This window comes from Archocentrus centrarchus, chromosome 5 (genome assembly GCF_007364275.1).
Source record: "Archocentrus centrarchus isolate MPI-CPG fArcCen1 chromosome 5, fArcCen1, whole genome shotgun sequence".
NCBI classification, from domain to species: Eukaryota; Metazoa; Chordata; class Actinopteri; order Cichliformes; family Cichlidae; genus Archocentrus; species Archocentrus centrarchus.
In genome coordinates this window covers 36,158,473-36,176,122 of record NC_044350.1, presented here as the reverse complement: position 1 = coordinate 36,176,122, position 17,650 = coordinate 36,158,473, and the positions used below count along the sequence as shown (strand labels likewise).

General features: G+C 42.5%; 3 protein-coding genes and 1 long non-coding RNA gene across 6 annotated transcripts in view; 3 read left to right on the top strand and 1 right to left on the bottom strand.

The window, feature by feature from the left end:
• The window catches only part of kcnq2b (potassium voltage-gated channel, KQT-like subfamily, member 2b), a 124,883-nt gene that overhangs the window by 35,253 nt on the left and 71,980 nt on the right, over positions 1 to 17,650 (bottom strand). For both annotated transcript variants that reach the window (XM_030728743.1, XM_030728744.1), the window contains 2 exons: positions 16,216 to 16,295; positions 15,148 to 15,384 (listed from right to left, as the gene is read on the bottom strand). In XM_030728743.1, coding sequence (XP_030584603.1) covers positions 15,148 to 15,384; positions 16,216 to 16,295 — 317 coding nt within the window. The remainder of the gene's footprint in view (positions 1 to 15,147; positions 15,385 to 16,215; positions 16,296 to 17,650) is intronic.
• Positions 2,399 to 4,601, top strand: LOC115779868 (uncharacterized). Its single transcript, XR_004019953.1, has 3 exons — positions 2,399 to 2,451; positions 3,566 to 3,615; positions 4,006 to 4,601. It is a non-coding gene; the product is annotated as an uncharacterized LOC115779868 (long non-coding RNA).
• LOC115779865 (uncharacterized) lies at positions 4,606 to 6,256 on the top strand. Its single transcript, XM_030728745.1, has 2 exons — positions 4,606 to 4,761; positions 4,856 to 6,256. Exon 2 carries the CDS (start codon positions 4,965 to 4,967, stop codon positions 6,072 to 6,074), a length of 1,110 nt encoding a protein of 369 aa, XP_030584605.1. The 5' UTR covers positions 4,606 to 4,761; positions 4,856 to 4,964; the 3' UTR covers positions 6,075 to 6,256.
• On the top strand, positions 6,634 to 9,929 carry LOC115779866 (uncharacterized). 2 transcript variants are annotated; one of them, XM_030728746.1, is made up of 5 exons: positions 6,634 to 6,716; positions 7,050 to 7,571; positions 7,859 to 8,076; positions 8,842 to 9,001; positions 9,499 to 9,929. In XM_030728746.1, exons 2-5 carry the CDS (start codon positions 7,469 to 7,471, stop codon positions 9,639 to 9,641), a joined length of 624 nt encoding a protein of 207 aa, XP_030584606.1. In that variant the 5' UTR covers positions 6,634 to 6,716; positions 7,050 to 7,468; the 3' UTR covers positions 9,642 to 9,929. The 2 variants fall into 2 exon arrangements, with proteins under 2 accessions (XP_030584606.1, XP_030584607.1); XM_030728747.1 differs by lacking the exon at positions 6,634 to 6,716 and having other exon boundaries at positions 7,098 to 7,158; positions 7,285 to 7,571.

Sequence of the window (17,650 nt, the reverse complement as noted above, 5' to 3'; positions counted from 1 at the left end):
GAAAGCCGAGGACGATGGGCGTCTGTGCAGAGTCAAACAGGTAAAAGGAGAGCCGTTCAGAGTGATTACCCGACAGAGTCACAGAAAGCGGTTGGGTCTTATGAGTGATTTCAGAAAGCTTGGCGCCGTTCAGAGCGGAGACCAGGAGAGGCGTGGGTAGCGCTGTGGATGTAACACCCCACTGCTGGGCGAGGGCACGGTCCATGAGATTTTTCTCAGCTCCGGAATCGAGGAGTGCCAAGACTGTGTGACTGCCTGATGGAAGATTTATCCTTGTCTGAAGCGTGAATCTGGGCAGGGAGGAGCATGCGTTAGCTTGACCCGCCAGTATCCCCACCATTACTGACGGGCGCGGTCTTTTGGGCAAACAGGGCATGACGCGATGTAGTGGCCCTTTTTGCCACAGTAGATGCACTCCCCCGCCTCCCATCTCCGTCGTCGCTCAGAGAGAGACAGCCGTGCGCGGCCGAGTTGCATGGGTTGCTCCTCCGCGCCGCAAGGGGGCGCCGTAGCCGGGCTGTCGTCCGCTAGGAGGCTCCTCCGGTCCGCGGAAACCGCCCGGCGAGGGGCATGCTGGGAGTTGTAGTTCCTCGGAGTCCGTCGTGCTCTCAGGCGGTCGTCTACATGGATACACAATGAAATCACGGCCTCCAAGGACTGAGGCAAATCCCTAGTGGCAAGTTCATACTTGAGATCATCATTAATATTGTTCAGGAATACTCCCCTGAGCGCCTTTTCCTCCCAGCCGGCCTCCTCCGCGAGGATCCGGAAATCCACGGAGAAATCCGCCATGCTCTGTTGTCCCTGCCGCAGGCTGAGCAACTTCTGGGATGCGGATTCGGGGCTGGTTCCTTTATCAAACACCTCCTTAAATCGAGACAAGAACGCATGGAAAGACAGATCGGGGTTTCCCCGTAACACAGCGTGCCCCCACTCTAATGCTCTACCGCGGAACAGATTGACCATAAAACCAATCTTTGCACAATCAGAAGCGTAGGCATTTCTCTGTTGCCGGAAAACGAGGGAACATTGGGTGAGGAAACCTCCACATTTCCCTAACTCACCGCGGAACACCTCCGGGATGGGCAGGGCTTTCTCCAACGCTACGGCGGGCTCGGTCGCGGAAGCCAAACCAGCCGGCGGATCTGTCGGCGGAGGGGATAAATCCTGGTGCCGGGGCGTAGCGGAGGACATGGTGGATTCCAACATACCTCGGAGATCGGCGAGCTGTTGGGTGGCTGCGCCCAGCTGACTGGAAACCAGACGGAGCATATGGTCGTGACGCTGGAGGGTTTCCTCTTGAATAGCCAGGGCCCGATGAACCGGATCAGCGTCCGCGGTGTCCGGTTTTGGCTGGATCATTCTGTCAGGACTCGAGGAGGAAGAGGACACACAAGCGGTGGCTGATGAAAGCAAGGTGCAAGTTTATTTACAGTGATCGATAAAGGTGCAAAGACAAGGGGGTCCAGGGAGGCGAGGGGGGAGGCGGCCGAAGCGGGTCGAGAGGCTGAAGGAATTCCCAGGTGGTGAGGGGCCAGCTGTGGTACGGCGTGGAACGGCGGGTTGACGAAAAGCCGGGGTTCCGAAAGGACGAGCAGGAACTGACACGGGGATTGAGAAGTAGTCAATGATCCAGCGAAGAGTGATGGTCTGCTGGCAGCTTAAAAAGACCCTGCCTGATGGCTTGATCCGTAGCAGGTGTGGTGATCTCCGCCCTAGGGAGGCGGAGACACCGGAACCTCCGCTGTGGCCCGCAGGACAAACACACAAGTATACAGACACACACACACGCAGACCCTCCCCCTAGGTTATGACAGTCTATAATTTCCAGCTTTGTTTCCCACATTTCTTCTTGCCTCATTACCCAATGTGCATTTATTATCTGAGTCTCCACTTGTCCTTTGTCGCATCCTCCTTCAACGTTGTGTGCACCTTTGTGCCATGTTTCCCGTAGTTAATTTTCTTTTGCACGCTGTGGTTTTGCCTTGTTTCCTAGTGTTAAATTCCTGGCTCCAGCACCGCCTTTACTTTGTATTTTTGGAAAACTTCAGCATTAAAGCTGTTTTTGAGTTCACATTCTGTCTTCTGAGTCCTGTATATTGGGTCCGCTGTCTGTCTGCGACACAGTGTTATTTGACATACATTTGACTTTAAATTTAATTTAATTATTCAGCTGTAACCTGACGTGACAAAATGTAGGAGACAGATCCCAGATAGCAAAACACTTCGGGGCGGATCCGCCTTCAAGTCAGCCGATCCGCCCCACCCTTCTTGCTCTCCGGACTGGGCCCGCCCCACCTACTGACAGCGGATTATCAAAACGCGGCTCCGCCACGGCTCCACGGCGGAGCCCTTCAGCAAACTCGCGCCTTTCCCCACCCCCCGCTTTTTTTCTTTTTCAAAAGTCAACGACTGCTGTCATAAGGAGCGCAGGAGCAGAGCTTCTCTAAGGTAAGAACTGTAAGCTGTTCTGTTAAATATTCTTCATTAATGGCTTTACCTGTACAGTAAAGTTATCCTGGTTGGAGATAATTAAGGTTTTATTTATTTTTTATTCAGAAATGTGAGATTGTGGCAGCGGAGTTAGCTTATAGCACATTAGCTACTGGCCTATTAGCTAACACAGCGGGAAGCTGTGAGGTTAAAAGAAAAAAAAAAACCTCCTCCGGGATTTATTTCGGTGGGGAAGGCGATGTGATTTGGTTAACTGTCCAGGTAGCTGATGTTACAGCAGACTGAGCACATGAAGGATTTTATTGAGCCTCTCCAGGACTGACTGCAGGTAAAGTTAAGCTAACACAGCCTATTGTTCTCCAAATTTAATCTGAGAGCATCCATCAGGTTAAAGTGGGTCTCACGATTTCAGGTGTTGCTGTAAAGTATTTAATAAGCTTTAGAAATGGATTTAGTTATGTCTCTGCTAAGACTTTTTGATTCAAATTTAATTCTTTTTTTCTTATCCTTGAAAATGCTTCCATTTTAAAATTGTCCTTTCAAGGATTGAAAAGTGCTTGATTTTGGGGCACAGTGCTTGAAACTGCTTAAAACTGTAACTGCCTTAAAAAATATCTGAATAGTTAACTTATGAGATGGAAACGAACCTGCACGTCTGCATATGAGCATCTCCCCAGAAGACAGTCTGTGAGAGAGTGAGCGGACCTTTAGGAGGTCACATTTTTTTAACCGGCCAGAGTGGGGCTTTAATTATTGTTGGCTGGTTGGCTAGAAAACCGCAAATTCCAGTAATGGATAAGATCAGTATGGAATTATAATTAAGTCAGAAGAAAACAATCCTTGCAAATTCCCCAAGCGTAGGTATTCACTTCTCGCGAGTAAATTCAACAACTCCTGTGCGTTGAAAGTGTATGAACCCTATTTATTGTCTTTGCTTGACCTTAAACTTTTCCACAATGCATATTTGGACTCTGACTTACTGAAAGTCCCTATTGATACAATTAAAATACTTTAAATTACCAAAGTTTAATATCCAACATGCCACAAAAAGAAAGATTTTCTGTAGTTTCATCATTATAATCGTTAATTTTATTTATGTCTTCTGTTACAGATCAATTCAGCCTGCCTTCCTCCCTCCACCTTGTCTGCTACCTCACTGAAGTAAGCCAAAATTCAATCTTAGAGTTCATTTAGACACTTTTTCTAAAACTGCAAATAATTTCTGCCAGAAATATTATGTGTGTGTTACAAGGGGAGGGAAACCTGAGCTTGTAATATGCTATCAGAAATCTTGCACACGCACATCTGTACTTAAAAAGCAACTGTAATGGACGTTAAGCTTTGACTGTTATAATATATTCTTCATTTAAAAAAATAGCTGTTATTGCCAGTATAAGTGGCTATAACAGCTTCTTCTCTGTTATAATGTGTAAGTTCTGTCATTTCAATGTTTTGTCCTGTGGTCTAGGTTGAGGCTTGTTTGCCTGCTTTAAAATCCTGTCTGGTCTCAGAATAATAACAAAAATGTGTTTCTAAAATTTTTATTTTTAGATAAAATTAATAGAAAGACTCTACCTGTCTCCAACTCCACCTTAAGAAGGAGGGCCCGTGTAGACGGAGAAAACCGACTTAAACAAATGCGGGATGACGCCACAAATTTAATTGACTTTCAGATGACAACAGAGAGGAACCTTGACCATGGACACATCAGTGAAGAGCATTTTCATGAAAGTCACACTGGAACTGATAATCCACACTGTCTAGACACTGAAACCGGTGCTGGTTTTAGTGAGCAAGATGGCATGGAGATAGATCTAGGCCTGTCTGAGGATTTTGAGGATGCTGCTTGTGATGTTCAGACTCAGACATCTGAGTCTGATCATTTTGATGATGAACTCCAAGACTCGGTTTCACTCTCTGACAGTTTATCCCACTGGGCCATACAATTTCGTATTTCCTTGGTCGCTTTGACAGCATTATTGGCCATACTTCGCATTTACCATTCTGATATTCCAAAGGATGCTAGGACACTCCTCAGAACTGAGACAGAATACTCAATTCTTGAAAGGGCTGGAGGACAGTACCACTATTTTGGCATTCTGGCTTCTCTTAGAAATACATTGTTAAAGTTCAAACACACATTAGCAGACAGTTTCACTTTGAAGTTACAAATCAACATAGATGGACTTCCTTTGTTCAAGAGTTCTTGTCTGCAGTTGTGGCCCATCCTTGGTCTACTATTAAGTGTTCCCATGAAGGAACCTGTAGTTATAGGTTTGTTCTGTGGACCAAAGAAACCAAGTTCAGCAAAAGACTTCCTTGAAGACTTTGTTACAGAGTTACAACAGCTTGAAAATGGTTTTGATTTAGAAGGTAAACGGTTAAATCTCAAGCTGCATACAGTCATCTGTGACACACCAGCCAGGTCCTTTATTAAAAACACAAAGAACCACAATGCCTACCATGGATGTGACAAATGTGTGCAGCCTGGAAACTATATTAACAGACGCATGACATACCCATGTGCAGACTATGCCCTACGGACAGATGAATCATTCACAAACATGGCCGATGAGAGTCATCATCATGAAGGACCACATCCATTTATTGGCAGTAGTGTGGGTATGGTTTCACAGTTCCCTCTAGATTACATGCATTTAGTTTGTTTAGGAGTTGTTAGAAGAATGCTACACATCTGGCTCAGGGGTCCTCTGAATTTTCGATTGCCTGCGAGCATAGTGGAAAGAATGTCAGCAAAACTGTTAGAAATGCGTTCCTTTATTCCTGTAGAGTTTGCACGGAAGCCCAGATCTCTGAGGGAATTGGATCGTTGGAAGGCCACAGAATTTAGACAGTTTCTCCTGTACACAGGACCTGTAATGCTAGGCACATTTCTGGATCAAAATATGTACTATAATTTCATGCTACTCTTCTCTGGTGTTGCTATTTTAGTTAGTCCTAGACTGTCCTGCCACACACAGTATGCCCGTACTTTGCTGAAATGTTTTGTTAGTCACTTTGGTGAAATATATGGAAAAGATCAAATTGTTTATAATGTACATGGTTTGGTCCATCTAGCAGGTGATGTGCAACTACATGGTTGTCTGGACTCATTTTCAGCATTTCCTTATGAAAATTATCTGCATAAGCTTAAAAAGCTCATCAGGAAACCAGAGTTCCCCCTTGCCCAAATAATCCGTCGATTGTCTGAAATTAGAATTATGGAAGCTCCTTTAAGTTGTACCTCTTTTAAAAAGCCACATTATGTTGGACCAATTATAGGTGGACTGTCAGTGAAAGCACAGTATGGTGAAATGACCTGTGATAAGTGGACTGTTAAAGTTTCAACTGGGGATAATTTTTTTGTTATTGGAAATGATATTTGTTGTATACATAACATTGTAGAGTGCAGTGATGGAGTCTATGTGGTATACAAGGAATTCTCAGATAAATCTTTGTTCTTTGATTATCCATTTAACTCTGACTATCTGAATATTTATAAAATTTCACAAACATCAGATTCATTCAAGTGTGTTAAAGTGTCAGAGCTTGTTGTAAAATGTACTGTTTTGCCTCATAGAGATGGTTTTGTGGCCATACCAATGTTCCATGCCTTTTAGGGACACATCAGATTTTTCTCTGTACCCGTCTGTTGTCCTTGCTGGCAGTATAACTTAATAGCTATTAAGGCTGTTTTATTCTAACAGGCATTTAAAATGTCGAGGATGATACCATTTTGTTATATTATTTTCTAAGCAAAGCAATTGTGGTAGTGTTGCTTGTTGCAGCTCTTTTTTTTGTTATTTGTTGTTGTTTGATTTCTTTTTCCACTTCAAGATGTTCCATTTGGTCGAGTTCCAGAGCAACAAAGCAGTAGCAGTAGTACCAGAAAACTGGTGCTGTGATGGTGCTACCTACTAGCCCAACTATAGAAATGATGAAAGAGTGGATAAGGCAGTAAAAAATGTAGAGGAACCAGGACCAGACTGGAAGACATACGATATCAGAATTATCAAATCATGTGGTATGCAATTTCTAATACACCTCTGCCTATTTTAATTAAATACTGAAATATATTTGCTATTATATTTTATGTGTTTAAAGACAACTGTGTTATCTGTTGTAAACTCAAGTTTGTAATTTGTAGATCAGTACTTTGACGCACGACAGCTTCTGAAGAAATCGCTTACATGCAGCACATCAGACCTTCAGTCAGAAGAGGAAGAGGAGGAAATACGACCAAAAAGGAAGCCAAAGGCAATGTTACTATATACATTTTTTTTTTCTTTCTAGATTTGCTTTTTTTGGTCATCATTATTCAAAACACAGGCAGCACAGTAGTGTGGTGGTTAGCACTAACATAACAGAATAACATCTAGAAGGCCTGGGTTTGATTCCCCCTTGGCCCGGGCCTCTCTCTCTCTCTCTCTCTCTCTCCCTCTCTCTGTGTGGAGTTTGCATGTTCTCCCCGTGTCTGTGTGGGTTTCCTCCCACAGTCCAAAGGCATGCACTTACTGGGGTTAGGTTCATTAGTCACTCTAAATTGCCCATAGGTGTGAATGGCTGTCTGTCTCTCTGTGTTGGCCCTATGACAGGCTGGTGACCTGTACAGGGTGTACCCTGTGACAGGTCACCCTATGACAGCTGGGATAGGCTCCAGCCCCCCCCATGACCCTGAACAGGATAAGCAGAAGAGAATGGATGGTATTCAAATCACAGAATTCGAAAGCAATTAGAGTAGTGTACAGCTTGAGTAAAGTAAAAAAATACATGTTTTAATAATGACAAATGAAGTATTAAGTATTTTTATTTTTCTATTCTGCTTGACAGTCATTTCTTTGGGGACTCTGACAGTGACACAGAAGAAGTTTACCTGAAAAGGAAAGCCAGAGCTGCAGTAAGACGCCCACTACAACCACCTGCTCCAGTTATCCAACCACCACCTTTCACTGGAGCTAGCATCCACACAATTGCTTCTTCTGCAAAAACTCCATCACCACCACTGCTTGCCCAGATGGAAACTAGACCAAGAGATGAGCCAACTCCTTCTTCAAGCCATGTCTACAGGCCTACTTGGAAAGGGGGACGGTATGGCTCAGACACAATTACCTGCTCTGGTAAGCAATCTCTTAAACAGCTAGTATTCACCTTTCAATGACTGATAATTACATCACAAATTCAGTTATTCTCAGTGTAACATCCAATTGAAAATAAACTCATCGAATGCAACAATGCATTTCTTCCTGAATGTACACTGATTTTTCCAAAAGTGTATACAGTAAAGCTTGAATAATCGGTATATTGTATTCTTTGTAAATATGAATACTACACTATAGCCATTTGCCATGTAATCCAGTTATTGGAAAAGATTACAGCAAATTTGTCTCATTTCTTCTTCCAACAGCTGCAGAAGTTCAAATATTGAGCTTACTGGAGTACATTAAACACCAACAAGACCAATTAACCACCAAAGTAAACTATCTGACCAACAAGCTGAACTCAACTGTCCAAGAAAGAGAAATACCTGACCATGTACAGTTTCCACTACAATCAATGGAGGAAGTGGAGAATTTTGAGAAATGGCTCAAAGATCCTGCTAACTCTCACCTGAAGCAGAGTGTGGTGAGTTTTCATCTGATTACCATTCTACTTGACATTCAACACAAAGAAATCCCACTTTTGTCAATGTCATGGTTTTGTATAATACGAATGATGCTGTTTATAATGAAAAGCTGAATGTTAAATATTACGAACAGCCAGATCCAGGTTTTTACAGTCCGGATAAGATGTGGTTATTTGCCAATACCCGTGTTCAATTGATAATCTGTATCTCTCACTGAAAGACTGGAAATGCTTCTTTGTGAATAAGGAAATGTTCCACTTAACTCAAATGGCATTCCTAACTTTTTAAAATGAAATGTGAGAAATACGTGTAAATAAATTTACAAAGTATGTTTGCATTTATGTGTGTTGGCTGTGCAGCTGAAGTGAATTTATATTTAATCACACTGACAACAATCAGTTATGTTTAATAAAAGTATTAAACTGTTTTATGTGCACTGGTAAAATTAATTAAAGCACCTGTCATAAAAGTGAGGAAGACCATCCAGCAGCACAAAGTGCTTTTATGCAGACTCTGTACTTTCATATTACCATTTTGACCAGGGATAAGTAGTAAGAATTGCAAAATGAATAGCCCTTTCAGGAAAAATGTAAAATGATTATTTTTTACTTTTTCTATATACCCACATTTGAGCTGGCACACGGGACCTTTTTGATAACTCAAATACAAATGAAGCTGTCTTTTGTTGTTGTGTTTAATTGCCTGCAACTTATTTTTTGTGAAATGTGTTTAAACTTTTCCCATTATTTCCTCTCCATTTTTAGATTTCTTCACTGGCAGCCATCGGGGGGCATGATGCAAGAAGTATCACATGGAACATTCTTTCCCGCATGTTCCACAGTGACATTGGACAGAAGATAAATTGGACAGGGGCCAATGGAAAGGGAGGTTTCTCCCAGATGGCATCAAAAACAGTACTCTTGGGTAAGTAATTGTAATAGATTTTGCAAATGATTTGATTGTCATGGTTTAATGAAGCACAAATCTTTTAACTCTGAGAGTCGTATTGTATCATTTCATTGATAATGCCAGTTATGGGCTTTGGAGGACAGTTTTCAGGTGTACCTTTATTCCACTCACTGATCACAGCACTCTTTCAAATGAAAAACTCCCCTTTGAGATCTGTGATGTTCCTCTGTGGTACATAGTTGGATACCCGGACATGACTGCATTGATTGGCAATAACTGATGCTGTTAAATATTAAAGATGAGTTGTAAATTTTTGGAGTTTTTTCCCCACTATGTCCAAAGCTTACAATCAACATGCTACACTTGCTGGCCACTTTATTAGGTACATGATGCCAGCACTAGGTTGAGCCCCCTTTTGCCTTCTGAACTGTCTTAATTCTTCATGGTATAGATTCAACAAGCTGCTGGAAAGATTTCAAAGCTTTCATATAACATATACCTTGTGTGTATAGATGCAGTAAGAAAGACCCACGTGTCCCGTGCTGCCACAGAAGAGGAGATTCGGATTCGGAAACATGCCATACGATGGTTCAATCTGGCAGCAGACAGAGGAAGAAGGCGGCGTCCTCCTGTTACCATCCCGAATCAATGCTGAGGACTTCAGTTTGTTATTGTTACTGTTATTGTTCCAGAAATGGTTATCTTTCAGTTATTTGTCTGTTAATGTTTTAATGAAGTACAGTAATGAATCAATGCATCACCTGCTTAATTAATTTGTGATAGTATTTCCTTTCTTTGCCATTTTACTTTTTCCTTTACTGCATTTTGTTAAAGAATAAAGAAGTGTTAAAGGATTTATAGTAAATAAACAGTATTCTTGATACATTTATGATCCCATTATTTTTGTAATACTCATATGCTCATCTTGTTATTCAAATGGAAAATTAGGCTTTAGATAAGGATGCCGTAATTGTTAAAGATTTTTCATTTTCCCTAAAGTCAGTCTTCATGTCCAAATAGATATTTTAGCTTTAACTGTAGCTAGCATGGCTACAGCAATTTTTAATAAGGGATCCTGAAAATATTCTGGCCAAAATAAGCTGTTATATGAACGGATTCAAAACGGATCCGTGTCGGATCAGTTTTTCCACAGACGGCTCCGTAAAGGATCCGTTTTGGATAACCTGAAACGTGGACGGGTCCGATTTGTATCCGGTCCTGATCTGTTCCTCAACCGTGATCCTGATCCGTTACTGATCCGTCCCGCTGTGCAAGTGGACTCCGATACGGACCGGTTTTGCGGGTCCGTTACGGAGTCAGTGGCACATCCGGGGCGGATCGGGGGCGGAGTCATTTTGCTATCTGGGATAGCAAAGATAAAATTATACTTGTTGGCCTATAGAGTTCCGCTGTCAAATGTTTTACTTGTACAATATGTGATATACTGGTATGGAAACTAATTTGGCTGTAGGTCAACCATCATTGAACCATCAGCAAATATCGTTCCAGGCTCACCAATGAGCACCTACATACATGCATGAGAATGGCTCTGACTCCATTCAAGCCCAGGTTTAAAATTCTGGCAGGACAAGCAAGAGCTCACTTCTCTCAATGAGCACAAAAGTAGTAAGTGAAGAAGTAAATGCTTAAAAATGTTCAGTTATTAAATGAGTTCAGATTTAAATTCTTTAAATAATTTGAGATGGTTGAGTCCAGATGTGAAATATAAAAATGTAAATCAAGCTTTTCCTCCATTTCTTTTTTCTGAAGTTAGTCATTGTGAACATGCACAGTTGTCATGTTTTACTTAGGTTCTTATTTTGACATGTCATCCTACTTTTACTCAGTAAATGAGAGAACATTAAACATCAGAAATTAGACATACATATTTAGCTCTTTGTTTTGTGACAAATATTGTCAAAAAGTACTTGAATAAGACTGAATTCATTTCATTTGATAGGCAAATCAAAGAAATACAATGCAGATGTTGATACAGCTACTTAGCTATCACATTAAATAGTTGGACTTCCGGACCTTGGCCTCATGAAATTTTGTCTGACTGGACCTCTTTAGATAGATAGATTAGATTTAAACTTTATTAATCCCTTGGGAGAGTTCCGTCAGGGAACCTTACGAGATTCCAAAAAAACACACCTCAGCAAAAGCATACAGCACATTTATAGCATAGGAGCACTAGGTTGGGGAGGGGCATGGGTGGAAGGAAGCCAGCAGAGGCAAGACGGGGGGGGGGCTACTGTGGGGCTGACTCAAACTCCCCCCTCGGCTAACAGTTCTGATAAGATGTGGAATGTTCATCAGCAGCTCAGGCTGGGGATATCAGTTCTCACAGGTCAGAAGACAAGGACAGCAGGGGCGTACAGCATCTGTTTACAAAACATCCAGGAGAAAAATGAGATAAGCAGCAATCCAAGGCTGCCAGGGAGCCAAATTCCTGATTCTACAATTGTTTTGGTACAGGCTGTACTGAATAATTTGTTGACAGCCTTTAGTCTTTCTGGCACTCTCTGTGGCAAAAAAATCCAAATCATCCGAATCTTCTTGGTTTGTTCCTTCACCGTGCAGAACAGATACATCTCCAAGATCTAATCCCTCCGAATCAGCTACAGATATACTGAGTCTGAGTTTGAGTCTGTACCTGTTTGCATTCCCGTCATAAGCAGCCTTACCAAGGCCCAAACAGCTGCCCAGACTTCCCAAATTGTAACGACAAGCCAGGTATCTCCAGGTCTAATTCGTAGAAATCCTAGTGTCAGTAAGCCAAATGTGTATGTCCTCCATCGACAGTACAGCTAGGCACGTCATCTTCCACCCCCACAGGAATCCATAATGTAGCCAGCCAGAATGTCAATTGGATAAGAGGGAAGAGGGTTCTCCTTTCCCCAATCTCCTCATGGTGAAAATTTGATCAAATAATGGAGTTGAGAGACCAGCTGACGAGATCCATAATTATAAATTCCAGTTCAGAAGCTTTAAATTTTAATTGAATACCCCTGATCTACAGAATTCCTTGAAAATTTTTTTTTAAAAATTTAAAAAAGGGGAAAAAGTCAAAAATTGAAAATCTGTCATTTTCAGGCAGTCAAATGAATACTCATACCAAGTTTCAGAAGAATTGACCAACAAAGTATTTCTTGAAAATGTCAAAAATTTGTTGAAAATAAAGTAAAAGATCAGAAATTCTGCAGAATTTTTTATAGATTTGCACACTGAATACTTTAACAATTTTTAAAAGATTCAGCCAATAAATAAAGAATAAACAATGCTTATTGCTTATTTATTGGCTGAATCTTTTTAACTGAATCTTTTTAATGTCACTGAAGTTAAAAGTCAAAGTCAAAACTCAAAACTCAGTCTCCCCTATTTTGTAGAGCCTTACCCAAAGATAATCTGTTCCAAGTTTCAAAAGATTTCAAATGTAACTTAGCAAAAATTACATGACGGATGCCTGATGGATGCCAGACAGCTCAATACTAGATAAGCTCCACTGACTATTGTTTGTCCTCTGCTGCTTGTGCAGCAGTTCATTTTTTCAAAAATTATTCAGTTAGCATTGAATGTCCTGATGGTCTGTAACAACCTAATTTTTATAGAGGATTTCATTACTGGATAAAAACTCTGCTTTAAAGTTCCACTGTGAGTGTTTCAAATATGATCTAATGTCAGCTTCAATGATAGTTGATGGCTCTCCGAGCTCCTGTTAAAGGTCAGAGGTCAGTCAGCTTTCCAAGTGTATAATGAATGAAAGTTTGCTGAGTGAGCAAACATGTTAGCAGAAATATGTCAGCTGTTACAGAGCCATCTCCATGCTGTTCACATGCATCTGACACATTTCATGATCATTTTGGGATGATGAGACATTTTAAATCAAGAACACAGATCGAGCTGGGACAAAATAAAGTGCTATGAATGGATCCAAAACAAAGCATCCAGACAGGATGAGCTAGGAAATGACTGGAGCGAACTGGATCTGGGCTTGATCCAGTATGAACATATGATCCTTAACCATTCTGGATCCGTCTCATGGTGCAACTGGACTCTAACCTGGACCCCGTTCCTGATCCATTCCAGAGCCTATGATTCCTTCGGGTGGATCCCGTTCTGGGTTGACCCACTGAGGCTGATTTAGGTGATTTTCAATGAAAATATGTTGAGAGTCATACTGTGAATTTCAGACTCTCAACCTTTAAAGTGACTGACATCATTTAATGACTGAATCTTAATCTGCGAACACATTCCAACATGAGATGTAATCAGATTACAATCAGACTGTCTGAAGCTGCTTTTAAAATGTCACTTTAAATACATTTAGTTCAGTTTTAGGGTTAGGGTAGAAAAATAATTTCAGCCTCATCTTCACTCAAATGTTCACCTCATCTTCAAGATCAATCAGTATGAAGGATGATCAATCATTGATCAATGAATGAATGAATGAATGAATGAATGAGTTTATTGCCATGTGGGTGAACAAGTTCACACATTGGAAATTGCAGTTACAGAACACCATCCAAGAATACACAAAACACAACACACATGGGGGGGATATGTGTCCTCGGGTCATGCAGCCGACTTGCAGCGCTACCTTTGGCAGGAGGAGAAAACAACACATCATGGGGAAGTTAGGTTAAAAAAAAAGTCATCTGGTACAGTGCTCAAAAAGAGCACTATACCAGGGTCCAAAAAAAACCACCTTAGCAAAGCATTTGCACATGTAAAGCTAGGACAGCGGCGGTAGGTGAGGTCAGGTCAGGAGGGGATGCAGACGGAGACGAGAGGTGGGGGCATTGTGGAGCCAGATGCCAGGTTCCAGCCAAAACAGTTCGCTGATAGTGGTGGAATTTCATCAGCGGCCGTGATACACCAGACCCAGCTTCACAAATCACAACGCGGAGTGGGGGGAAGAGCAGCCGCACACAGAGCCCTGGAGAGAGATATGGTTGCCAACCCAAGGCCGGCAGGGGAGCCGAATTCCTGATAACAAATGTTGTTTTGGAACAGGCTGCTTGTTTTTCCAACAGCCTTCAGTCTTACTGGGAAACCATTCAAAAATCCAATATTCCAAATTCGTTGATTGCCGTCCTCACTGTGCAGAACCGAACTATATCTCCTGATCTAACCCCTCTCGCCTGCGAGCTCGCTAATCTTGCGGCTCAGGTCCACCAGGCTTTGAGTCTGAGTTTGTACGGCTCTGCTCAGCCCTTCCACCTGGGTCGGCAGCCTCTGCAGATGTCGAACCGCCGTCCAGATTTTCTTAATTTGCCAGTAAAGCAGGTATCCACCGAGCCCAAACAGAGAAGATACCGCTACCAAAAAGCCGAATATATATGCGTCTTCCACGTCTTCCACTCCAAGGGCTGAGAAGCACACCGGTCTCCACGAGCTCCAAGAGTCGATGACGTATCCAACCGGGTCTGTTCCACTCGGACACGCAGGCTCCCCTGTCCCGGATCTCATAGTGGAAAAAATTCGATCAATGATGGAGAATGCCCAGTTTGCCAGATCCATGTTTCAATCTTGTTCTTATTCGGACAGTGTGTAAAAGACGCTCTCACAGCAAGCAGCAAGCGGAGAGATGGGGAGGGCAGGGAGAGAGAGATAGTGCGACCGTCTCCGACAAGAGCAGGAAGAGAAAATGTGTTCTGTGCCTGAAGCTTTATACAGATCAGTTTGATATAAACAGTGATTCTATAGTAACATCTGCTGAAGAAAACCTGCCAGCAAGCAAGTTAGGTTCACTGAGTCTGTTACCAGTGTAACTCACTCAGAGTTTAAGTTAACCCTGTGGAACAGACAACCCAGAGTTTCATCTCAAGGTTAAAAAACTCAGAGTTTAAGCTGAACCTGCTTCCTAGAATAGGAAACAAACATGAATGTGAAACTAAAACAAACATTCAGTTCTTGCTCTGAGTTCAAAATAACAGCAGCTTATGGATGGATTAACTAAAAATCAAACAGATAAAAGTATTTTATGTTATTATGGTTCATGTTGAGGGTATTGGTATGCAAAGAGGACAAGGACTGTGGTTGGCAGAAGTTTAAACTTCAAACTGTTTATGGCAGAGCTAAAATATTTTTGTGAGACTATGCTGTGTGGGTGGCCAGCATCTATACTGCTTTGACTGGCTGGTCTCAATCGGGCTTACCTTCAGAGTTCTGGCGGGATGCAGCTCCTCGGATCCTGAAGGCCTGTCTGGTTCTGCTGCGTTCTCCAAAGCTCCAGCTCTTTGGAACCTTGCTGGGACTCTCCTCCAAATTGGGCTCTACACTGGGGGACCGCCGCAAGACCTGGACTCCCCCTGGCCCCACAGGACCTCCAGGTACTACAGGACCAACACCAGGACCCACTCCAGGAGCAACACCAGGGCCAACAGGAGGAACCACTAAAGACAGGAAAGAAAGAAGGCAGGATATGGCAGTGCTATTCCAGTTATTGGTAACCTTCCTTGTCTTAAGTGGTTCCTCCTGGATATGACTGCCAGTAATCAGTTTGTTATCCACAAACCAGTAACCAGCAATCCACAGCACAGTGGCACAGCGGTTAGCTCTGTCACCTCACAGCATGAGGGTCCTGGGGTCCAAACCCACCACTTCCTCCCACAGTCCAAAATCATGCATGTTACATTAACTGGTTATTCTAGAATGACCATAGGTGTGAATGGTTGTCTGTCTTACTGTGTAAGCCCTGCGAATGCCTGGCAACCTGTCCAGGTGTACCCTGCCACTTGCCCTATGACAGATGGGATAGGCTGTGACCCCCTTATGACCCTGAGTTAAGAAAATCAATAGATGAATGGTGTGTTGTCTTACTATGATTGTGTGTTTATTAAGCTCATTAAGCTCATTAAGGAGGCAGATGATCTAGTTGTGAATGGTTGTTAGTTCTCTGTGTTAGCCCTGCGACAGGCTGGCAACCTGTACAAGGTGTACCCTGCCTCCCACCCTATGACACCTGGAATAGGCTGGAGCTTATTCCAGGTGTCATTCATAGCTCCACAACCCTGAAAAGGATAAGTGGAAGAGAATGGATGGATGGATGATCTAGGTCTGGTTCTGGTTCAAGCCAAAGAACATCTGACTTGCTTCAGCTCATTCAGATTGAAAGACACAAAAATGGTACTCGTATCAATTTTAGGGTGATACCCAGAGCAAAAAATGTAAAACATTTTAAAAACTCAATCCTCAAAAAGAGTTTGGACCCCATAAACACGCACCGTGCTGAGGAGAACCTTTCCCTTTGGTTCCTGAACTTCGGGGAGACGAGAAGACCCTCTCCTTCAGACTGACCTTCTGACTGTGGAGGTAGAAAGACAGACAGATTTAAACATATCTGGAAAATGATCAGCTCTTAAAGCCCTTTCAGCTCACAGTGTGAGAGACGAAATGCCTCTCACTGAATGATGAACTCTAATTTCATATTTCCTGAAGCCTGAATGTTTCAGTTAATTATAATTACATACTTAACCTAACCTTTAACCACCATGTCACCTGTTACGGTTAGATTCATATCTATCTCTTTATGTGTTATCTTCACCTGTCCAATGTTAATTTCATTGACAAACTATTTTCGTCATAGTTTTCATCAATGACCCTTTTTTCATGATGAAAACGAGACAATAACTAAATAAAAAGGATAAAAACAATGAGAAAATTAATTGACACTTTCGTCAACAAATGAAAACGAGACGAAAATGCTTGGCGGGGACGACATCCAATCAGAACTTATTTAATTTTGTGACAGGGTGGGACAAGTTAGGAAAACATCCAATCAAACACACAGTTGCACAAATTTGATCTAAACCCAGGAAGGCCACACTAGCCAGTGAATTGTCATTACTTGCTGATATAACCAAGTTATTTAGACAGAGTCAGCTGGGAGAAAGAGAAGAGCCAATGTATGGACATATTTCTCTTTTGAAGTCATGACAAACAAAATGATGTGTAAACCATGTGGGGCGACTATCTGGGGTAAAAACACGACAAATCTTAAACGACATCTGCAAACCAGTCACCCAGATCTCCATGCAAAGGTAAGCATTTTAATGTCATCAGGGTAAAGTGTTTAGCATTTGTGTTTAGAGAAAATCTCCACACCGCGGTGGATTAGCCTTTCCTAATCTTAGTCCTGCACACTGCCCTGTACCTTTCAGAGCGTGTCCTGCTGTAAAACGCTCTGATTATCTCAGTGAGGTGTGTTAATGATCAGGTGTGTGGGAAGCAGCTCTTGTCAGAGACGGTCGCACTATCTCTCTCTCCCTGCCCTCCCCATCTCTCCGCTGGCTGCTTGCTGTGAGAGCGTCTTTTACACACTGTCCGAATAAGAACAAGATTGAAACATGGATCTGGCAAACTGGGCATTCTCCATCATTGATCGAATTTTTTCCACTATGAGATCCGGGACAGGGGAGCCTGCGTGTCCGAGTGGAACAGACCCGGTTGGATACGTCATCGACTCTTGGAGCTCGTGGTGACCGGTGTGCTTCTCAGCCCTTGGAGTGGAAGACGTGGAAGACGCATATATATTCGGCTTTTTGGTAGCGGTATCTTCTCTGTTTGGGCTCGGTGGATACCTGCTTTACTGGCAAATTAAGAAAATCTGGACGGCGGTTCGACATCTGCAGAGGCTGCCGACCCAGGTGGAAGGGCTGA